This window comes from Lepisma saccharinum, chromosome 17, assembly GCF_977018435.1.
Source record: "Lepisma saccharinum chromosome 17, izLepSacc3.1, whole genome shotgun sequence".
Lineage (NCBI taxonomy): Eukaryota > Metazoa > Arthropoda > Insecta > Zygentoma > Lepismatidae > Lepisma > Lepisma saccharinum.
In genome coordinates, this window is record NC_139245.1 from 5,266,534 (window position 1) to 5,291,726 (window position 25,193).

Consider the following 25,193-nt stretch of genomic DNA (forward strand, 5'->3'; position numbering starts at 1 on the left):
CAGTATTGTAGCAGTATTTCGGAAAACTCCATTTGAAAAATTCGAAATGAAGGAAGGTCAGTCATATACTCTTCTGATGAAGATTTATATCTTCGAATCGACGCGGTCACTTGTTTATAAAACATGTACCCCTTTACACGAAGGGGCATTCGTTGATTGATTGATTGATTTGCTTTGTTTTACTTCGCTTTTTGTGCCACTTTTGGCTAATTTGCGATGGCATGATAATGAAGCCCCTCAACCCCTTCAACTCGGACTTTATGATACCACTTCAGCGCAACCCTCACTAAATACAGGGGGATGAAACACAATGGGCCTTAATTATTGTATATATATTCCCCCAAAAATTCAAATTCTCTATACTCATGGTATATCTCCCCCCTCACACACTTGTCTATTAGTAGGGGGACGTTTTACGTACTTTGTCCACCATGACATTCTTCCATTCGTAAGCCATGGTATTTTCTCCCCCCCCCCTTTAATTTTAGATGTGTTTATCAGTAGGGGGCGTTTTACACCAGAGCCCCCCGGACATTCTTCAATAGGAGACCAGTGGTATTTCGTCCCTCCCCATCAAATTTTAGATAGGGCGTGTTTATCACTAGGGAGACGTTCTACACCAGTGCACTTTGTACCCCTCGACATTCTGCCATCATACGTAAACCTATGGTATTTCGTTCCACCTTCAAATTATAGATATTTATTTATTTATTAAATATCCGTATACTTCGTGCTACCGGACTTTCTACCATAGGTTCCCCTTGAGTTTTTCTGAGGGGTATTTTTCCGAGGGGACATTTTACTCTCTCCGTTGAAACATTTACCATGGCATACTTTCTACACTGTGATACAGTCTCCAGTACGCCACTGTCGTTGTCATGACCTTGGTCATTGAGAGAGATTTGAGATACATAAACAAGTTCAAGAATGTTAATATCTCCCAATACTGTGTTGATTTTGTACTAAAAGTATTCACGCTCTCTGATACATACAAGTTACAAATCTTTGCGAAACGGTTAGTTCTTGTCATGTACTGCATCAATTCACAGTACGTGTTATCAACACTGACGCTTCTTGTTCACCATTCTTTTGTTTGTTTTAAGTGTTTGAATATGGCGGTATACCAAGTGTATTCCCACAGCGTTTTATATAAATATAAAGCTACTTTGTGTTCTAAAGCTACAGTATTTATTATACTTTCAGTTATATTAACTGTTATTCCACCACTTCTCATAGCATACAGAAGTCATGGTATGTAGTTTACTAATTAATTTTCCACTAGCAAAATCCTTGTACGAAAGTAAACAATACGTTTCCTGGGTACTACTTTACTATACCGGAGACACCTATCAATGATTTAGTTCGCAATTTTCTTTACATTGGTAACGTACTCTTCTGCATTGCGGAACATTTCTTTAGGTGAGATAATGAATTTATAACGAAAATAATGTCTATTTCTTACATTAACGAGTACTTACTGTTGTTCCTTATTTCCCACAAACCATCCACGGGTAGCCCCAAAAACCATTGACGTTAGCCCAAAAATTCACGAACCATCACGGGGACGAGGTATGCCTACTAGGTTAGGTTAGGCCTGTTAGGTTAGGTTCCATTAGCACTCCTTTCGTTCAATTTAGCATATACGGACAACATCATGGCGGCAGCAGCAAAAAGCGCATCGGAAATAGATTTTCGTAGAAAACCACATGCATTCGCATTAAAATGGATCAAAACTACATTCCCGAACATCAACAATACAGAAAATGATTTGCGTAAGTACTTTCTCCTGTAAATTTGAAGAAATCCGTCTCCGGTATAGTAAAGTGTTGCCCGTTTCTTGTAAAAGTAGCATTGACCACACCGATCGAATACCCACTGTGTTTTTTTTATTATTATTTTTGGTATAATTTAACAATACAGGGAATTTCTCCAATTTGTGTGAAATTTCGGATACTTATTAATTTGGGTCTCCTAATCACGAATCTGCACTTAAAATTTGGCGCTCACGTATAGAAATTCCTGAATTATGGCTAGCCCCACGAACCATTGGCACGTGGTTAGGTTAGGTTAGGAAACATAGTTAAATTTTAGGGTAGTAATATCAGGAATATATTGTAGTGTGACGTCGGGTAAGGTACGGGATCGAGTCACGCCGGGAAAATAGCCCTACATGCTGTTCTCACCACCTGGTGAAAATAGTCACAGCCTTATTTTTCTGTCCAATTTTGTAACAAAACATTAAAGAAAAGGAAGGGAATGGGTGCTGAAGCATCAAAGAGTGGGTAAAAACCAGATAAATGTGCTAATCTCACGAAAAGGTGCAACAAAGTGTGTTTATTTTACTTGGTTTCATGTCGTAAAATACATATCTCAAACGATCAATATGAAAACAACTATATTTTTGGAAAGGTTCTGCACCTTAAAATCTGTCCCCTAATGATTACTTACCTTGTGGCTCAGGTTCCGAGTATACAGTATAATTCCGATACCATTGTGATACACATACATATTCTATGAATTCCATTCATGTGCATAAACACGTTTCATGATAATTTTTGTAAAAATCATACATTAATTGGAACCATTGTGCTAGCTGTGTGTTTAAAACAATAAAGCATTTGAAGAGAGAAAAATACTTCCTTGGATTGCATTGTTTTCCTTTTTTTTTTTGTTTGTTTTTGTACGTGAGGTTTTCCTCCTTGTCACCCCTAAATATTGTTGAATTTACTTGTTCCTATTGCATTCAACAGTGGTGTGAGCATCATATCGTAAATAGCACTTGAAATCTTTAATTTAATTTAATACATATTCTAGTCCATCTTGGTTATTTTATGTCCCTTTTCTACTTGTAGATTTAATCATGAGCATAAGGATGAAATGATGGAATTAGTGTTGGGACAAACACAATGATGCATCGATGCCTGAGAAGGGTTCAAACCTCTGGATTTCTGGTTTCGTAGTATGTGACGTTGACCACTCACTGGGGAGGCTGGCAACTTTCCTTGCAAGGAATGAATTTCATTACATTAATATATTACAAACCATTGTTTTGAATTTTCATCATATGCTGCAAAAGAAAACTTTTTGATTTAATATACTGCATATCTTGCACATTCAATTTATTTACTTATTAAACACAATAAAGGGGGCAAAATGCATACCTACCTTAAGTTCTTCACAGAAACTACATTAAGCATTTGGGATGTGTTTTTCTCTTGAAAGTGTCTCTTCATCAATTTCATGTATCATCACTGAATTCCTTATTGTTGTGTTTAACCAAAAGTGGTAGAAAAGCCATGTAAAATAATATTCCAAGAGTATATTTCTTCAATTCATTTTTTCTCAACATTAAATTAGTAAATGTATGACTTTTTGCAGGTTTTTGGATTCATGTTGACACATGCTTGGAGCAACCAGATGTTCACTTTAAGTATGAATTTGTATTTCTTGTGGAGACAGACAGACCTGAGCAGCCTATAGTGTGTAGCAGTTTTCCCAACCTCAATGAACTGATGAAGAAATTTGTAAGATGTCCTGAAATCAAGGTAAGTATTGTGGATATTGTATTTGATGCTGACATTGTGTTTGTGTCTCTGTGTGTTTGCACAATACACATGTTCATTATATGCACACCGTGTCCCTGAATAATTTTAGGGTAACATAAGGGCATAACATATTTCTTTATTTTTACAGAAGAAACTACTTACGGAAATGAGTTTCTGTAGCATCTTGAAAGTTCATGGAGATGTTTTATTTCGTCGTGGAATCTATGTGACCAGGAATTCATGTGTTTTTGAAGAAAAATATCTCTCAGACTCACAATAGATGTTGCTTTCATTTGCTTCCTGTACGTTTGATGATGTAACTCCCTGTCAGTGTTTCCAACCACACCGTTGTTTTTGGTGTTTTGGGTCTAGGATGCAAACATTTTTTTTGACTATGCTTGCCTAACCTTACCGGAAATGGTTCGTGGGGCTATCCATCTATGGATTGTGGGGTAGCCCCGCATACCATTCACAGATAGCCCCACAAACCATTTCCGGTTAGGTTGGGTTGGGTTAGGCAAGCATAGTTAAAATTACAAAAAAAAAATCTGTGCATAGTAGGTATTTTTCGGTGAAGAAGGTTGGAAACACTGCATACCCACTGATGATGCACAATGCGACTCGAGCGGAGCCTGCCATATTATGTGTTACGCAAGCGAAAAAAGCAAGAACAATAATTACTGTTAATGTGAAAAATTGAAATTAATTACTTACTTACTTACTTCTTCTTCCCCTTCGCGCTGTTAGGCATCGGTGTCCTTCAGCCATCTTCCAGAAGTCTTCCTATCCTGTGCCATTCTCTTAACTTCCATTAGTGCCTTTCCTCTTTTAGTAACCATCTCTGACAGGTATTGCTCCCATTCTATCCGAGGTCTTCCTCTTCCTCCTTCTAGTCTCGCTTCCATTACTTGTTTTGGTTTTCTTTCTTCTCCCATTCTCATGACGTGGCCATATCAGCCCAGTGTTCTTCTCTCTACTATCTGTTCAATTGATTCTACTTGTAGCTGTTTCCTGATTTTAGTGTTCCTGATTCTATCTCGTCTGGTTTTTCGTACGACTCTTGAAATTATTTTAGTTAAAAAAGCAAAAGGCAACCTTCAAGAATCTTTCGCAATGCAGAATACATAAGTACAAATGTTAAAACTGCCGAAATAAACGTGTGAGAGATGTTGTGCCCTTATGGAACTGTTACTAAGTACGAATGTTAAAAATGCCGAAGTAAACGAGTGAGAGATGTTGTGCCCATACGGAACTGTTACCAATTTTAGTGTAGATTATAAATAGATTTGCTTGCATTGTTGTAATAGAAAATATCTTTGATGTGTGTTACTGGTATATGATGAATTCTTAATAGGTATAATTTTTAGTGTTGCAGGTAGTAACATAATTCATCAAAAGACTGAAATTTTCAAAAGTCTTTATTGGGACAGGTCCACTCTTATGACCATCCTATTTTGTCTATTTTAAATCAAGTAATCTGTTCTTTATAAAATAAAAACTGATATGTTGATTCCTATGTAAATGAAACTCCTTAATTTTGGAATTTCTTGTATTTCCACATAGCAATTTTAAGTATCTCAATGATGGGAAGAAGGATCTTAGACATACAGTAAAACTTCTCCTGACGGACACCTCTAAATTACGGCCATTTTTAAATTCCCCGGCAGAAATACGTGGGGTTTAATGGCAATATTGCTTCTCAATAATGGACAGCCTGAAGGAAAACGGTCACAATTCCTGGAATTCGGCACAACAATGGCCAGTATTTCGAACTAGCGTGCATTTTTTCATGTTACACCGAACGTATTTCTTTTTAAAAGTGCAGGCAGTAGACAGTATTCTTTGTGGTTATCTTAAGAAGTGTGTGTTACTTCTGCTACGATGTTGCAGAATCGCAAACGACTTAAAGTTGGTCAGGAGAAAGTAGAAGTCATCAACGTCTACGAGAAAGAGAAACTTAGTGTTCGAGACATTGCCGTTCGGTTTGCTGTTGGATAAACACAGATCAGTGACATTTTTAAGAAACAAAAGTGACATCCTTAAATTGTGAACTGGAAATTAAAATCTTTTTGTGGGTCTTGCAAGAAATAGCCTATTGAAAATTAAAGAGCATTTTGAATGCAGTAATTTAACAAAGGATTACACTACGTGTACTGTATTTTCTTTTTTGAAATTTGTAATGTATGAGGGATACTTTAGTAAATTTAAATTCACCATATGTAGTACAGTATTTTGTTCCTTGAATGTAGGGAAAAAAAGACACATTATGTTCGTAAAGTACGTACTGTAATATGCTTATCCTATTGTGTAACATCCTACACTTTTTTGTGAATAGCGGACATTTATTTTCTTCCCAGGTCTGTCCGTTATTGAGAAGTTTTACAGTAATTTTAAAATATAGACGTATGAATGCTTGCAAAATAATAAATTAAAATGAAAGAGACTCTTCAATGTGTTTGAGCAGGTAATGCCCAGGAATTCTGTACCTTTTAACCTTGTTCAAGTTATTCATCTTGTTCAGAAACAAAAATGTAACAACAGCGTGAATTTGAATTATGTGAGGAATAAAAGCCATATTGCTTCCAACCCAAATATTTGTTTTAAAAAATCATGTGCTTCATGCTCAGTGATGCCCACATTCAGATGGTATTATTATTATTACTGTAAGTAATCCAAACATAGTTTATCCAGTTTGTAGTGTGCTTAAAAATAGTAAATAAATAATAAACTGTGGCGCAACAGCCTGTAAGGGCCGAGGTCTACCTGTTGATTGCTGGCCTCACACCCATATGCCTCAGCAGAGGTGGGTGATCTTCCAACCAGTTCCGGGGTGATGTGAGGTCAACACGACAAACCCATAGTCGTTGTAGGTTTCCATGACAGGGTTATGCTACTTACTCGTAGCTCCCCAATTTCTTCACGACTGAAATCTCAGGAGATAAGTTGCTACACTTTCTCCAGGAGGTTTGAATGGAGCGCATGTCCCGTAGCTTAAACCCTAGCACCTTATACTTCATGGCTACGATGTGAGATGCTTAAAAATAGTAATTTTCCAAATATTTTTTTTCAAGAATTTACAATTAATCATGCAGTTAACACACAGTAAGAAGCCATTTATTACTATACTGTTTAGTAGAAGTGAAAATATATCAAATTTTCAGATGTGCATGGAGAACGAAGAACCAATATTAAAACCCAGCAGTGCATCAATTCAATGCAAGACGTTTAAAAACATTGTTGGTGTTTCTTTTTTTTTAAGAAAAAAAAGAATAGCCACGTGTCACAGGAATATGATTTCCATTTCATTATGTGAGAAAACTAAAAAAATTGCTTTGAAGTAGATTACAGATTTTGTACTTTAATTGCATTTGCAGCACCCAACCATGAATACATTACAGATATTCAATATATGCACACTTTGTCACTATTCAGAGGTGGCTATCCATATTTCAAATTATACAATATCCATTACAGATTCAATCGGATAATCTAAATATCCAGATAGAAGAAATTGATGAAGATTTTGTAAAAAATTCATACAGTGAAATATGAAAATGACGAATAAAGGAACATGTAGATAGCCCATAAAATGAATGAACAGTAAAAATGTCTGGATAATGCACGCATTCGGATATCCGTACATTTCAGATAATTTGGGTACTTGAAATTCGGATAGAAAATTATCCAATATCCAGATTTGGCCATCCCTAATTCAGAAATATATATGTTAAATGGATAAGATATTAAAGGACAGAATTCTGGAAGCATGTTATGTGCTATAATAATTTTGTTGGTAAAGCTACCCCAATAAATATAAATTGCAGTTGTTGCTGGTAATGGTAAGGTTATCCATGAGCCAGACCAAGATATCAATCATTCAAACTTTGCCTACACTTTCCTGTAAAAGACTGAATGGTTCCTGATGTTTCATATAGCTCGTTACTATCATAAAAACTTTTATTTTCACTACAAATTAAAAGTTTTAGTTTTGCCTACAAAGCTTGCATCAGGTTAAATGATTATACAATGATGTAACCTCATAAGTTTCCATACTTCAGGTTTGTGCAACTTACTCACTTTTATATATATTCTTTCGTATTTCTAAAAATTAAAAATACAAAATTATTTATTACTTACGTAAAATGAGTATTTATATTGTACACCAACAATGTTTCGGGAACCACCGTTCCCTTCTTCAGGTCCTATATGTCAGCCATTCATATGGCAATATATATAGCTGATATATAGGACCTGAAGAAGGGAACAGTTGTTCCCGAAACGTTGTCGGTGTACAATATATATACTCATTTTACGTAAGTAATAAATAATTTTGTATTTTTAATTTTTAGAAATACGAAAGAATATACCTCATAAGTAGGGAGACAAATTTGTGGTAAATAAAAACTGAGGAGAGCGGTAAATAAAATGTTAGATCAGCAGTATATACCAGCGGTGGAAAAAAAATAGTTGGCAAACACTTTTTCATTATGAGAGGAAACAACATACAAAAGAGCTATAAGCCTGAACCTGTGGCCGAGTGGTTAGCACATCGTGCTGCAACGCCAAGGGTCCCGGGTTCGAATCCTGGTCGGGCTTGGTTGTTTGTGAATGTCCATTCATCATTTCATCACTCATCCCCATCTTCGCAAATTAGCCAAGAGGCACAAAACGCGAAGTAAAATAAACTAAATCAATCAATCAATCAAAAGAGCTATAAATTGATAAACTACTTCATTTTTATATACTGTACACATGCACAAGTACTTAGCTGTTCAACCAAAAAGAAAACATCAACACAAAATCACTTCATTTCTAAATTGCATATCTCAAGTGATTTATTCATTGTATGTATTTAAAGGATATCCTTGCTGTCCAACAAATAAAATAATCACTACTGCACATACACAAACACATGTTAAAAATCACATGATGATAAACAAAATTCATTCATGACTGAATACCAATGATACCATTGTTTCCCTTGATGTGCGGGAACAGACTAATCTTATCGCTGCTACAGCTAGCAAGTTCAATGAAACTGGAAGTTGAGTAGACATTCGGGGGAAGAAAGGAATGCAGCTTGACAGGGAACGAAGTTTTTGAACTGAGATTATGTGCATGGGAAATCCCAATTTGCAACGTCTTCCTGATGTGATCGAAGATAAAACGTTCTTCAGCTGCAAGTGGTAGGAAACTTTAGGCAAACGTTTCGTTACAAATCGACAGTTTGCCCGCGCAACCTCGATTGCCGGTTTTTGCGTGTTTTCTACTTAATTTGATGATATTTCACGGTTATTTCGCGAAAAAGCGTTCATTTCGTGGAAAAGCACACATTTCGCATTACTTCGCGAATAAAACTCATCCATATTTTATCATTGGGGGTGTAGTTACTTGCAGAATGTTCAAAATTGAATCTTTTTTTCACATTTCGCGCATTGCGAAAATTCAATGTCCCATAAGTTTACATGTACATGAAAACTTCATAAGTAAAACTCCAAAGTTTGCTGCATAAAACTTTTTGCTTCTTCTATTTTGCATTGAAATAAAAGTGTTCATCAGGATTAATTTATTGTATATCTCCGACAGGTTAAAGAAGATGATCTGAATAGAGATGGCAAAAAGGATGTACTGCATGTGCAACTTAATCAGTTATTAGAGCAAACAGAGGTGGTTCATTCCGTCAAGCTGTTTCTTTTATTTGACTACAAACTCCATGTAAGTGTAATTTATAGAATTGTTTTTATATTTTTCTCTTTCACTCATTCCTTCTCGGTCCCCGTACTGTACTAATTTTAAAATTTCAAGCTATCTGATGTTACCGTATTTACACGTGTATTATGTGCACCCTGGTTTTTGATGGGTAAAAGTTACAAAAATATCGGGGGCCTTGCCCCAAGCACTACCGTTAGGGGTTATGTAACTCAGATGTCTGGGCGTAGAGCTGAAAGAGAATACATTATTATGTAGGTAGAGTCTTAATCCTAAATAGGGAAACCTGTAGGGTGTAGACACAATTAGGCGCATGAGTAATGATTAACAATAACAAGGTTTATTATAGATAGCAGGTGTGGCTGATATATGAAGAATATCCCAACCTATGTGTTAGAGGAAGGGAGCTGAAAATGAAAGAAGGGTAGATTAGCGATACTTAGTAAACTTGAAGTGAAGATCCGTGTCCATCTTCTAAGTGCCTGAAGACAGCCTGGACTTGGCTGGGTGGATAGCCATCTTAGGTCGGAGACTGGACAGCGCCTCCGGCCGCAATTCCGATCTGCTGGTCGACTACCGCACTTCTAGTCTTGTGACTAGGGCTTATATACTTCGGGTGTGGCCGAAACAACCTTAGGCAAGGTTATGTCTGTTGCCTCGTGTCGTTGTCAGGAAGTGCAGAAGGTCAGCTAGACATGGACAGAGGACTGACTGTCCTTGCATCGTGTCATCGGTCGTTCGCATGTGGTGTCCTCACATGTGGGGCTCTCCGCACGTGGAGTAACTGATCGTATCTGGTTCCTAGAAACCTTCTCAGTAACCGCAGCTTTCCTGTTGTTTCTGACCTTACTTCACCAAAGGGTAGCAAGTGCACGTGGACTGAAGACAGGCGAGATAAGATCAATCCACAGCGCTTTGAGTGCTTCCTGTTGAAAACCGCACCCAAATCCAAGTTTACAGAAAGTCATGAACGTGCGGAAACTTGCACGTTACATACTCCCCGCCTTATCTTAGATGGCCTCCATCTAAGCAGAAGACAATGAACAGCTTCCCCAAAAATCAATCAGGCTTGAGAGAAGAAATCGAGCTATAGCATCCATCGACGAAACTAACTTCCAAGACGAAGTCCATAAGGTTATAGAGAAGTAGCAGGCTATAGCGTTGAAGAAGATCACATGATGATATTGGCACTATATCGTTAGAGTAGCTAGAAGTATCGTGAGGTCAGGTATGGGGGTAAGAGACACTAACCTATTCAAGTAGTAACTAAAGGAAATGAGTTTAAGGTGTATTAGCAATTGTTAGTGGGTAACCCTAAGTAAGCTAAAGAGATTTCTCCATATATCAGAAAATAGTTTACATCATGGTTGTAGTTGCGTAGATTACACAATTGTTGTAGACTTGCACACTTTGTTCTGCTTTTCACTTTTGCTAAAAATGTTCATGTTTTCGTTACTTCACATTGTTAATTCATAATACGGAGATATGAGTCCTTTGGATTACGTTTTAAACTTGACTTTTCGTTTACATAAAATTTGCAAACAATACAGTGTTAGGATGCAGGTGAAATCAATAGAACCAAAGACACACATGGACACCAAGGGAATAGTTTCTGTAAGGATAAGAGAATTACATCATAATACCGATTGATAATAGATGGTAATCCTGAAAATGGAAATATTAATGTACTCAAGTGTACTGAAGTACAGTGACGAACAAATGCAATTCAAGCTGAATTCAGAAGTTTTGCTCGTGAGTGTACTGGAGTAATTACAAGATATTTTCTTGTTATCTGTTGTCAGCAATAATAGCTAGACCAATAAATTCCAGATGTGAGAAGTTGTCAACCTTCATATCAAAATGTGACAATTCAATTGTCGAAAAATCAGCAGTCAATATTTTGTATATATTATTTCAATTAACGTCTCGTGAAGATTTTTGTGAAGTTCAACACAGCAAGGAAACTGCAGTACAACTGCAAAAGTTGATTTTTTTCCTAAATCAGAACAATTGGTCTGAAATGTGATAGTTCATGTTAAAGTTCACAATTTGTCTTCGTTAATTTTGGACGTTTTAGAGTCCAATAAATTGCATTGATTGTTGAAATTATCATGAATGCTGAAATTAAAACAACTAGATTAACGTATCCTCGAATTTCATGGCTTCTGAGCAATTTAAAAATAAGGAAAGTTTGTCCTACCACCATTAATCCAGAATAAGGAAGAGTTGAATCCAATTGGGAAACACAAACCAAGGAGTAGAGAAGGGAAACGTCAGCAGCATCCATCCATTTAGTGCAAGAAATAGGAAATCTACAAACATATAACAAGCATTAATGTACTGACAAGTTATCTCGCATATTCAACCATGTACATGAATACTAAAAGTGTGAAGGCATATTAATTAATCACATAAAATAATATAACGAAACAAGGGGAAATATTACACTTATTCTAAGCTTATCCTATCTTATCATTTAAATATATTCGCAATTAATCTATTTTCCTGTAAATAAGACGTGACTAAAATAAGACAAGATGACATCGTTATTTATTTCCACTTAAAGTCATTTTCATTGGCTTGGTTACTCTATTAGTTCACCAATTCACTTGATCTAAACTCTAAATCCTTTCTCTTTATTTAAATTCTAAATAATAAGTTGAGGTAGGTTACTAAGTTGAATGCTTCTCAAGCAAACTGTCTCCAATTGAGACCTTTGTAAAAGCAACAGAACTATACTATGTCCAAAAATTGATGAAGAAACTATCTGCATCGAGTAATTACTTCTTCATTCGCGACTATATTTTATTCTATCATCCTCATTAATGAAATAATTAATGTCTTGATAACTCATTAAATAATGAATGTCTTGATATCTTCATTCAGTGAATGAACGGTAAGTAACATAACTAGTATTTCTAAAACAAGGACCATAACTTCTAAACACTATTAATAACCATTATTCAATTAGTAATAAAAGTACTCAAGTACTTAACACACAATAGTAAGGTAAACACTGACTTAGATAATAGATAGTAGGAAAACACATTGACCCAGATGCAAGAAGGAAGAACTAGGTTGCTTGCAGTCAAGCTTTGATAAAACGTGGTGGTCCTGATATGACGTCACAATCAGTTACTACGTCACTAGACATCCGAGAATGGCTACTTCCTGTTTACTTCCTAATCTTCCCTTTACTCTCCCCGACCCAAGGTTGCAATTGCCCCCAATTGCAAGCAGGAAATAGGGGGAAAGCCAAAGTAAGGGAAAATAAAACGAACTGGAATGGGGCAAGGTAATAAAAACACCACAATCCATGAAAGGGCAAAAACACAGCCATGTAGAACCGTCCAGAAAAAAAATCCAAAGGTACATCAGCAATGCCAAAAACGCAAGCGAACGTTCAGTAGAGGGGTATGGCGTATGCAGCAATAAAAACAAGATCGACATAGATGTACAACAGGTGATGCCCAGAGGCGTTCGTCCGGAAGGGTGCAAAAGTCAGGGCTTGAACAATCCATGAAAAGAAAACGACGAGGGCAACGTCGAGACCTGGACGCATATAATGAACAACAAAAGTTCACTTTGAATAGCGTCCGTAAATACATTCCCATGACAGGTAATTAAAAAAAAATCTAATCCCAATCGAAAAATCTGTGGCTCTAAGCCAACAGCCAGGGCTGGCACAAAAGGGGGATCCAGGTGCCAGGATCATCATACAATGAAAGTAAATAACGAGAACAAAACACAACGCTACAGCGGCGTTACGAGGTAAACGAACCGTGAAATACAAGGAGAAGGAAGGAGTCCGCATATCACCTAAAAGATCAGTATGTAACTTCAAGAAAAGTAGAGGTCGATACGAGCGTATAAAAAGACTGGTACTCAGGTACCGTCAAAAATGAAAGATCCGAGCCTAACCACGGGGGGAAAAAACGGCGAGAAAGACGAATGCAACTATGCGATGTTCTGAGTCTGACAGGGCCCGTGTCAAATGTTTGCGTCCATTACCGCTGCTATACCTGTGCCGTGGTGCAGTGCGGCTCGTACACAAAGTGTACACCAGAAGGAAAATACAAGTGTGACTCGATCATCCTAATTGAACGACCAGCGTTCCAAAAGTATATGCTCGTTAAAAGTGAAAATGGATACTGGCACATTGTATAATGATGTCAATCAAGAAAAGAAAGTAAGAAAAGGGAAATGAAAACAGTAACAGCGGCTTGTAAGGTAACCGAATAGGCTTAATACCATATAAGGACAAAAACACATGGAGAACGATCTCTCATGTTGAGTATGTATGGGAGAGAGGAATTCGCAGTAATTCACATAAACAATTGAAAGTACTTCATAGTAGCTTGGAACTCAACGCATGTGTAAATAAAAAGAGTGTAAAGAACCCAAAAAAGGAAGGGGGGGTTCGCGTACAAAAGGGACATGAAGACTACACATCAATTCCCGAGGGTGTACATATCTCTCAAGGGAGTAGAAGTTATTAAGAGGTCAATTCTAGACAGATATATGGAAGATGACTATGGACCTTGACCCAAAAGGAGTAAGACAAACGTACAAGTGTGTATATATTAAATGGAACTCAAGTTCGGAGAAACCATATGTGTAGTGTAAGTATTAAATGTAAGGTGTAAAAAGGAGACATAATGTGTATATTTTGGTGTCATGTATTAAAGCGCTGAATCTGGAAAGTCTTCACGGCTCTTGCCGGAAGCAGATAAGATAAGCTCGGCCGCTGCTGGGAGTCGAGAAACATATGGATCCGGGTTGGAAAAATTAGCTAACTGCGCGTTCCTCCTGACTCATATACAGGGCTATTCAGCGAAAAATGAACAAGTTTCAACACTTAAGGATTTCAAGAAAGGAGCCTGAAATTCGGAAAGGAGAACATCTACTACGTAGGCTGCAAGAAACGGATGTGTATTGACACATCGAATTACCTATTTAATCCAGTTATGCCATTTAACATAAGCTCAGAATCAAAACTTTCTCATTCGAACTGCAATGACATGCAAGACTTAGGAATATAGAAAAATCCAAGGGCTGTGACGTCACTTGGGGTTATGCTCAGGGTGGTTCTAAGTTCTAATCCTATAAGTAACTGAAGGGAGATAATCTAAGGCACCATACTATAGAAGAATATAGTAAAATCCCTTTTACCTAAGATAAACGGAAACGACACCGTCAGCTGTGGTCAGCAAGTCCCCTAGTATAGGATGCTAGTCATAAAAAGGGTTGAAAAACCGTAAAACCCATATCAGTAATCGTGTCGGCCGTAATAAATGTAGTGTTAGAAAGAGTGTACAAGAATTACATAATATAAGATACTTGCCCAAAACAGAAGGAAATAGTCAGCATGTGATTGAAAAGTGTTCGAAGAATAACCAACGAAATCAGATCAGATATCGTAAACACAAAATCAGTGGCGGATTAACACATCATGAATCAACAGGTACAACTTGTACCATGGCACAAAACTGCCTCGTAGGCCAAATTCCGTTAAGGAAGCTTAAAAACACACATGGGTGAATATAACAACCCGAGACACTACATTGTACCAAAACTGAGTACAGTAACCAAAATACTATTCAACAATAGCCAATCATGCATGATCATCTAAATCAAAAACTCTGCTTAATCCAATTAAGCGACAAAATGGCCATAAAACAATGGCACGGGATTCGAACCGCCGCTCTCATAATAGCGACCTAAAAAAATGTACTGTCTTGTACATAAAACTCATGTGTCGACTCACACATCAATAACACTTAATTAACCCAAATGTGCACGACAGGCCAACTTAGGTGCCTGCAAGGTAAAATAATTACGCATTCCTCTATGAATGCCTTAAATATGCTGCTTATCAGCGGTACTCTACTCAACAAAACAGTAATGACGTTTAAACGTGGCCGTCCTGGCGGCACACACAGAAATTGCTCCCAATTGCACACAACATGCACACGGTACATGCACTAACACTATTGCCATCTCTAGGCAACGAGAACAGGGCGATTTTCCCTCAAATGCCCAACTACGGCTCCCTGAGCCACAAGGTATACCTATAAAAGTTGCAACAACATTGATCGGAGTACTTCTTAACCACAAAATAACGAAAAAAAAATCCTCTGCATCACAATATGCAGGAAACACCGCCGTTTCTACGGCATTACGTGCACAAGAATCCCTAGAAAAAGCCCTATAACCGCTTTTAAAACACACTTTCGGTTTTAAAAAATCACTGCAGTTAATAACTGCCGAAGTAACACTAGGATGTGTTACTATAAAACCGAAGTGAAAGAATACGTAAACTCTTAAGAAAAATGACACACACTGACCACACACAGGGTGACCAAAGATTCATACCTCGCAGTGTGAAAGATTAAATGCTGGCCGCGAGTAAATACACAGAATTTGGGCAAGAAAATGAAAGAGTACATTTTAACTGGGTCAAATGCTAAAAATAGACACATACAAGTAATTATATAAGGAACTTAAAATTATTTCATAAATATTGCCCTAGCGTGTTTCATAATTTGTGCACTTCTATCAGTGAACATAGAAAATTGGGTCATCTAATCGACCGAGTATGTGGAAAATAACAGTTACAAGTACAACACAAGTAACGCGTCGAATCAATCAATGTTTCGAAAAAAATGTCGGGCAATATTTAACCATACAGGCACATTAGAAGGAAGAGGAAGAGAGAGATTTGTCTTTCACCAGCTTAGTAAAGAAAATTGCAAAAATAGCAAAATGACTTGATGCCAACTTGAGGGCAATGAAATCGTCCGTACAGGGTACCAACAACAAGGGTACGTTCAATTACAACATAAACGACGTTTGGGATGTATGAAATGTTTTAAATGTTACAATAACGTTAATATGTAAATAAGTGTAAGTAAACATGTAAATAAGGGAGCATTTTATGGGTACGTAAGTTCCTACAGTCGGAAACACCGACGTATCAAGTAATCAAGAAGAAAAATAGCATGCTTCCTGGCTAAGGCATGTAAAGTGAAGAAGACAGCCATAAATAGGCAGAATAAGATCTTTCCAACCAGTATCGGGAAAGTACAACCATTTAGCGACGACGATACGCCACCGGGCCCTAACCGGCACGTTTGTTGCAAAAGTATGATGCAGAAATTACGCAAGTGTCACAAAAAAAATATCGACGGCTAACAAAAGGGGAAATCAAGGTGCGCTGACCGGGCCTTAACCGGGCGGACCAAAAAGACTAAATACCCCAAAATCAAGTTATCAGCAGTAGACTGCATGAGGATCACCTGACACAAAACCAAAAAAAATCCCAAGGGGAAAGGGGCGACATCCTGACAGTAAAATTTGCCAATGACATGGCACGTCCACTGTCAACAGCAAGACCACTAGTCTGTGATACACATTTTATTAATGTGCGTAACATCGAGGAATACGGTAAATTCCATAAACACTACCAATATAAGAGAGGACTAAACTCCCGTAAACAAGAAGGTAGGAGGAAAAGAATGACTTCTCTCTACACTGCGCAGAAAAAGAGTAACCTAACCGCGGACAAAGTGACTCCGCAGCCGAACAAGGATTGCACAGCACACCACCGGGCCTCAACCGGCATGGACTGTTCCAATCAGAACCGTTTTACAATAGAGAAAAACGTACGCTCAACAACTCGTACAAATTCCGTCTCCAGGGCCCAGCTGAAGCACGGAGTAACCGAGAAATAACCAGGAAAAGTAACAAATAATCGAACTATACTCAATAGGAAATATGGAGCAAGGCAAGGACAAGGATAAAAAGAAAATCCTGAAGCCAAATCCCTACGAGGAAGAAGTGAAATAACTTCTGACTCTCATGATTAACATAAGTATGTAAATAACTCAGTACAATAATATACGTTAAATAAGGATCTTTAAAATAAAAGAAAGCTGGTGTAAGAAATTTCCCTCGGCAGCTCGGGAAAAAGAAAGAACCGTAGACTAACACTTGTCAAAAAAAAGAAGAAAAAAAAAAGAAATGGTATAAAACCAAGAAAAACCACCATCCCAGAAGGGTGGGGCTGGAGGATACTCAGCCGCACATGATGCTTCTGAAGAGGAACATAATCAGAGATGAACTGCCCGGAGTTCTGAAAGGAGTTGGCGTTCTTCGCCACTCGACCGGAAGGGTGTTGGCAGGGAGTGGGATATCGCTCTTAGAATGGGAGGGTTATCATGCGGAACATTCGAGCGAAGGAAATGGGTGGTAACCTATTAGAGAAAAATAACGAGCTACGCGATGCTCTCGAAGTGGCGCTATCAGCGGGCACTTCCTGTATACCAAGAGCGAGTGGTGAGGAAGGAGATAAGCATTTCCTACCGCAACATAAGCATTAGCAAGCAAGCAAGCAGCTTTTCAGCTTCAAGAACAAAGAAATTTTTTGCCTTCGTAAATTCAGACAACATACAATATAAAACGCTGCATAAAATAAAACAATACTCAAGAGGAAAACAAGACAAAACAGGGGAATAAAGGGGATTTCATATATTCAACACAGCATTTGCTGGAAGTTCCTAAGGGGGGAAAAAAAATATTAGTAAGGGACTGAGTTCGATATCTGAACGAACTCCGATGGTTTCCTAGCCCAGGGTACTGAGATCGGTCCTCCGTTGGAAAACAGAGAAAAACGCACCTCCACCAACTGTAACGGTATCGGGGGCCTTGCCCCAAGCACTACCGTTAGGGGTTATGTAACTCAGATGTCTGGGCGTAGAGCTGAAAGAGAATACATTATTATGTAGGTAGAGTCTTAATCCTAAATAGGGAAACCTGTAGGGTGTAGACACAATTAGGCGCATGAGTAATGATTAACAATAACAAGGTTTATTATAGATAGCAGGTGTGGCTGATATATGAAGAATATCCCAACCTATGTGTTAGAGGAAGGGAGCTGAAAATGAAAGAAGGGTAGATTAGCGATACTTAGTAAACTTGAAGTGAAGATCCGTGTCCATCTTCTAAGTGCCTGAAGACAGCCTGGACTTGGCTGGGTGGATAGCCATCTTAGGTCGGAGACTGGACAGCGCCTCCGGCCGCAATTCCGATCTGCTGGTCGACTACCGCACTTCTAGTCTTGTGACTAGGGCTTATATACTTCGGGTGTGGCCGAAACAACCTTAGGCAAGGTTATGTCTGTTGCCTCGTGTCGTTGTCAGGAAGTGCAGAAGGTCAGGGAGACATGGACAGAGGACTGACTGTCCTTGCATCGTGTCATCGGTCGTTCGCATGTGGTGTCCTCACATGTGGGGCTCTCCGCATGTGGAGTAACTGATCGTATCTGGTTCCTAGAAACCTTCTCAGTAGTTTTTCTTGTATGTACGCATTGCTTGCATGATAGAATTATTTTCCTGTAGTTTACGGTTATTACAAGCATAAGAAAACTGTTTTCTTATGCTTGTAATAACCGTAAACTACAGGAAAATAAACCTTCTCAGTAACCGCAGCTTTCCTGTTGTTTCTGACCTTACTTCACCAAAGGGTAGCAAGTGCACGTGGACTGAAGACAGGCGAGATAAGATCAATCCACAGCGCTTTGAGTGCTTCCTGTTGAAAACCGCACCCAAATCCAAGTTTACAGAAAGTCATGAACTTGCGGAAACTTGCACGTTACAATCTCATATATAATACGCAGTACAATCCAGTTTCAAGAAATGGCTTTCTTAGTTATAAGTTGTAAACCTGTTGCTATGCTGATCAAGAGTGAATAACATCACCTATTCAATGAGTCACCTGTTGCTATGTGGACCAAGAGGAGAATATCCTCGTGTGTAAACAATGTCTCCAACCCTTCTCCCTCCACTGTGTTTAGCATCCCAAAGCTTTCTCTCTCTAACCACCTTATTTATTCTGTAATAGTAGAAAGCGAGATCAAAATTACATTATGGAAATGCAGTGCTCAGGAAGTTATTTTGTATTATTTCTTGCCCTACAAGTACTGCTCATATGCATCCCATGTGACTGAAGGTGCAGGCTCGAATTCCGCCAGAGTTGCACTGTTTTTCTTGGTGTTACAGAACATTACATTAGAACGTGAAAAATCATGTGAAGTGGCCTTCTATCTTTTATATGTGGTTTTGCTCATTCCTTCTTTACTTTTTTCCTTGACTAATGTAACATTTATACAAGGGACATTCAGGACCTTCAAACTAGCAGTTAGCAGCACAAGATTTCTTCAATTAAGGAAGTTACACACTCCATATATATATATTATTATTTGGCCAGTAATACATTTTAATTGTTGTTTTCTTTTTCCTTATGTTTTCTTTCATCCAAAGCACCATAGAAATCAGAACGTTCCTTCATTCTGTGATGAACTTATTTCAACCACATTTCACACTAGTGTCGTTATCTTGAATGGAATACTGTTGCCATATTCAGAAACTGCAGGATTTAAGCTTTACAATGATATATAACATGATAGGGTTCCGTAAACATGAAAAATCAATGCAAGTGTCCCAAAATCATGGAGATAACCAGAAATATGCATTAGCATATTCAACCAATATCATTGTTGATTCCTTTAACAATTTCCACTAATAGTAAAAGTTCAGGATATTAATATATTGTATAAGTATTCTATTGCAATTATACTATATCAATCCACCACTTTTGTTTGATTTAAAATATCCATAGAAATACAAATTGGAATATTGAAATAGCTGTTATTTAATTTTGAAATTAACTTTTTCTGTACAATGTTGATATAAAGTAATTTCAATGATCACTTTGTATAATTTCCTCAGCTCAACTCTGATCAAAATTTTAAAATAGCTATCCTGTAATATTTATATCTATTTTGGCAACACCAGATTAAAAATTATTACATTTTGTATCATTTCCATAGTATTTAGACTCTTAAAGTGTTGCATTGTATTTTGTGGACCATGCGGAATGCCCGGATTCCTAATATTATCAATGAATGAATTTGAATCAATATACATGTTGAATGAAATTTTTATTTTTTATTTTATGGTTGTTGTTGTTATAACTATCATGTATTTTTTAAAGCTTTTGAGAGTTAAGGCCTGCAGTGACTGGTAACTTCCATTTAAATATATATGCTGCAAACAAATGGTGCAGGATGCTCAGTATCCAATTAAAAGGGATATGTTTTTTTTATGCAACCATTGTGGGAGGAATACAATATACTGCCTGACTAAATTATATATATTCATATGAATATTGAATTTATTCAAGCTTTATGGTATTCAAATAGTAATTTTTTGTCATTACAGAAACTATCTGATGATCACGAGTAATGTGGACATTCAGAGGATATAAGTTTTTGATTTTGGAAAGTATTTAAACATGTTTGAAAGATGATATTTTAAATGCTTTTGTTTAAAAAATGCCAACCCTGCTCTTAACATGGAGAAAACAAGTATTTTCTTATTATATTTGTCTGCCTAAGTAACCTTGGTAAAATGTATGAAGATAGAGAAACAATTGAGTATTTGTGCAGTGTTAAATAGTGCCTTACACACACATGTTAATTTTGATTCACCTATTAAACAAATATTTTTCCAATAGAGAATGTCAACATTCCACATGGAAAGTCTGGCAGTCATACAGTATGATTCATGTTTACCCGGAGCTCGCTTAGATGTCATAGGAGATTTGAAACTGGTTCAGAAACAACCACTTTCTACTCGAGGAAGAGATGCTCGTTACAATGAACCAATATTTGACACGCAAAGTATTTTTGCTGACGCTCTGAATTTTCAGGAGATTTTGAAGGAGTATGCATCAAGAAATGGTAAGTGGTTCCCTCTTCAAATATATCAGATTGATATGTAGTATGGTTTTGATATCAAAGCTGCTGTTTTTTTATTATTTATTTATTTACCCAAAGCTGATACTGACACTCGACCTATTCCCACTCGCTACCAGTACTGATGATTGAAAATTGTAACTATTTACAGTTGTGAGAATTTTTTTTATTATTATTATGTATATGTTGCTTTTTTTTTACCCTCTGTCCTGCTCAAGTTGCCTTTTCTATATTCTCAGTAGAAACATCAAGACATTATATTCATGAAAGAGCAAAATTTTTGTACACATATCCTAGTTCATAAAATTAATGCTGCAGTAACATGAAGAATTTGAAAAGAATTTTCATAATATATGTTTAACTTTTATTGTAAGGGACCATTTGACATCAGTATGATATTGCAGGCAGAAAATGATGTTTCTTATACAGGATGTACTGCTTACTTTTAAATAAAAATAATTATACATTCTCAACATACCACAGTTTACTTGGTCTAATGCCTATCTTCAACTTGAGCTATTATTTCCAATCAGCATTCAACCTTAACCCACATATTGAGAACCGTTTACAGATTTTCAGTCCCCTAATATGTATCCACTTATGTCTTTACTTTCCCAGTAATGTCGAATGTTGCCTCCTCTCGTAAACATGACCGATGTAGGAATGTATAATGTTAATTTACACCAGCATCGTTTGAGCAAAGTTTTTTCATGTTTCATCTTGCCTTTGGCTTTGCATGTCGTGTATCAAAATGTGCTGAATGTATAAATTTGAGACTTCACTTTACTGTCTCTCATTGGAATTAGAACTTTTCCAAGAATACACTTTTCTTTTATTATAGTTCTACTCAGAACGCTCAGTATTTTAACTTTTAGGTGCTTTGATATTAGACAAGAGGATAAATGGTTAAGAATTGAAAAGTGGCTGGGTGTTCATGAATTGAATATGAATGGGTATTTCAGATACAGATGGGAGTTATTTTCTGTAGACACTTACTGAAAAATATAGACCTCCCTAATGGTGCAGTGGTAATGTTGTCGTCTTGTGATGAAGGGGGTCCTGGATTTGATATCATGTGGAGGCACATGGTGGTTAAGATTCCACTTTAAACTGTAGGTCCAGTCCTGGTTAGCCTTTATGTGCATAAAGTGGACTTTAAAAAAAATCGAAGAACTTACATCCTGTACTGAAAAGCAATCATGAATTTGACCATCATCTGTGATTCTGGTGCAGGACTTTTGCTTTCATTAAATCCTGTCAATACAGGGTGTTTCAAAATCATCTGAATGATAAACCAAGTTCCACGAGCAATACAACATAATCACCAATCGAATATCCCATGAAGTACATTCAAACACATCTTTAAGTTTTTTTGGGAATAAATTCCGCCAGATGCCAGGCTGGCCAATCGTAAAATGGCTGCCAGTGGTGAGGAGAAAGTATTTTGCAAGAGTAGGTCGGTTGTGAGCATGCAATGTCAGTTCCGTACACAATTTCATAAAGATCCATCAGCAAAGAACTCTGTTGAATCCACCGCATTAGCGCTGCGGTGCAAATTATTGATGAGAACATCCTGAAACGTGTCTGGATGGAGCTAGATTACCGTAGTGGCGTGTGCAGAGTAACGAAGGGTGCTCACATTTGTGAGTTAAATTCGCGATAGTTATTGGCACTTAAACTTGGATAACTAGATTACATATGTTTGAAGTTATCTTATTTTGACAATTTATGAATAAAATAAAACAGGTTGAAATCGTTCACATCATTTTGAAACACTGTGTATACCGTTAAAATGGAAGGCTCTTAGCTTATATCGTAGTCAGTTCCACCGTTTCCTGTGGAATTCCTATGCAAGGAGATGGAGGCAACCGGATGTATTATGGGAAGCAACCTGCACCCACATTCCTAGCCATTTACACTGGCAACAGGATTTTAGGATTATTTTATTGATTCCATAACAGTGGCAAATTTCTCTTCGTTATACTTATAGTTCTTTAATATTAAAATGATATTTTTACTATAATTGAAAAATATGCATTGTTCATTTTCCTGCATGATGAAATTAAGATGTAATGTTGACGTTTAAAGCTAACAAGCAAACCTTAAACTTCTTTTTTACAGTCTCTACATATCTGTCGAATGTGTACTCATATTGGACAACTGGAAGAGCAGCAGATTCTCCATTTATAGTCAGCGCAACCATTCACTATCCTGAGCATACCGTGACCTATACACCAGGCTTCTGGCAAGTAATGAAGTGGGCGTGGATTCAGTATTTGTCTGTCTTAGTGGTTTTTGTCTACATATTTCGCAAGATTAAATCATACGTTTTCAAGAATCAACTGATAACAAGTGTACGAGAAATCCCTTGGAAAAAGGTGTACCACTGATATGTTCAGTCTTGTCAGTCAATGTTAATATGTATTAATTGAACATGCAACAATAGGAAGAACATGATTATGACTGAATATGATTATTGTAAAATTACATAAACTATATGTGAAGACAGTGTTCATGTGAAATTAGTCTTCAGTAGCCACCTCAGTGACAAATATGTTGAGTGCTGGACTGAATTTTTTCACTAAGGGTCCCACGTTGGAGTTGGTGCGAACGTGGGTGTCCCTTTGTCAGTTTTATCTGATCATCATCCATCCATAATTTCAAACTGGTGCATATCACTTGTGACCGTAACAAAGGAATCATACATGAAAATGAATAAGCAGATGCCATTGAATAAATGAAATCAGGATGAAAATGTTCTGTGTGTTGGCATAACTTTTACTATCTACAGTATAATTGGTATTTGCAACTGCTATCACATTGCCACAATGAAGAAACTAGTTGTGCCTGTTACTAAGAGACATAAAACCATGTGCATTTATTTATTTAGAATTATAATGCTTTATATTTTTTAAACTTTTTTACACTTTTGACAATGACCACTTTTTCTAGTCAAAATAAATACAGGATTTGTAGGAAATAAAAACTTGAGCTTTATTATTTCATTCATTACATACCTTCGTTGTTACCTGTTAGTCTGAAAATTCAGCTTTTCAGGTAATAATTTTACGATGGAGATGTGGAGCTGAAAGGTTTCTTTATACTATTTGACCAATTTGTTTTGAATTTAACTCTGTTTCCTTGGGAAAACACTACACTATATCAGTATTTGCAACTAATGTGTAAATACAGGATGCGGCAGAAATATTGAGACGATGTAATAACAATGAAAATACTTACATGACTGGAAAATACATTTCATGTGATGCCTACAACTAGAAATAATGTCTCTGAAGTGGGCACCATTCTCCCTCAAACAAACCTCTGCATGTTGATCAACTGAATGCTTGGGACTATGCATCAAAGCTTTCCTGACCCCTCCCCACAGCTTCCAAAGTTTGCATGGTTCGTGGATAGCTTGGGCTTTTCCTTACGCAATTCAGAATTGTCCATTGGGTTTGGCACTTTTCAATTTCTCCCAATGTTGAACTGGCACCTGAATCTACATTGCGATATAGTGACAGAATTATTATTCTTAAAGTAACATTCCACTGTGAACGCACGATGCTTACTCGACCAACGCTCCGTGGCTACTAAAGGCTATGCACTGCTGCACACAAGGACACATGAATTTTGCTGTCAGGAGATTCTGGTGGCGTAATTTTTAATATCATTATTTCTGCCGCACCCTCTATTAGTGCTCAGCTGATTCTGATGTCCCACGCTGTGGCTACTTTATGCACAGATAGGCTAATCTGGCCTTGACCTACAGTTTAAAGTGAGATTCAAACCACTGTGTATCAAACCTGGAATCCATTGATTATAAGGTGATGACTAGGACTCGGAAGTTGAGAAAAATCCTTTTTTTTTCCTAGTGTCCGAAGACGAGGCCTAACATAATATATGTTCATTTTGGGTCATTGTAGGCCAGAAAAAGGTGGGTTTTATTTGTCCTTTTTTGCCTTTTTCAGCGTTTCTTGGCTTATTGGTCCTTTTTTAGCCTCTTTTTAGGTCTTGACAGCTTTTTTTTAGCAACTTCACCTTCTTTCGACTACGTTTTTACTGCCCATTCTCAATTTGAATCATCATCAGTTCATCACCTCTTAAACATCCTTTCTGTAGTA

At 37.2% G+C, this 25,193-nt stretch overlaps 1 protein-coding gene across 1 annotated transcript; it reads left to right on the forward strand.

The window, feature by feature from the left end:
• Window positions 1-1,093: 1,093 nt before the first annotated feature.
• Window positions 1,094-24,031, forward strand: LOC146001486 (transmembrane protein 231). Its single transcript, XM_083138856.1, has 5 exons — window positions 1,094-1,251; window positions 3,379-3,545; window positions 9,132-9,260; window positions 20,829-21,054; window positions 23,191-24,031. Exons 1-5 carry the CDS (start codon window positions 1,113-1,115, stop codon window positions 23,457-23,459), a joined length of 930 nt encoding a protein of 309 aa, XP_082994982.1. The 5' UTR covers window positions 1,094-1,112; the 3' UTR covers window positions 23,460-24,031.
• The last annotated feature ends 1,162 nt before the right edge of the window (window positions 24,032-25,193 follow it).

Excerpts from the sequence above, each read along its gene's own strand:
- LOC146001486 (XM_083138856.1), top strand. The coding sequence starts at position 1,113 with ATGGCGGTATACCAAGTGTATTCCCACAGCGTTTTATATAAATATAAA. Across the intron at positions 3,546-9,131 it reads TAAGATGTCCTGAAATCAAG|GTTAAAGAAGATGATCTGAA; the intron begins GTAAGTATTGTG and ends TATCTCCGACAG. Across the intron at positions 9,261-20,828 it reads TATTTGACTACAAACTCCAT|AGAATGTCAACATTCCACAT; the intron begins GTAAGTGTAATT and ends TTTTTCCAATAG.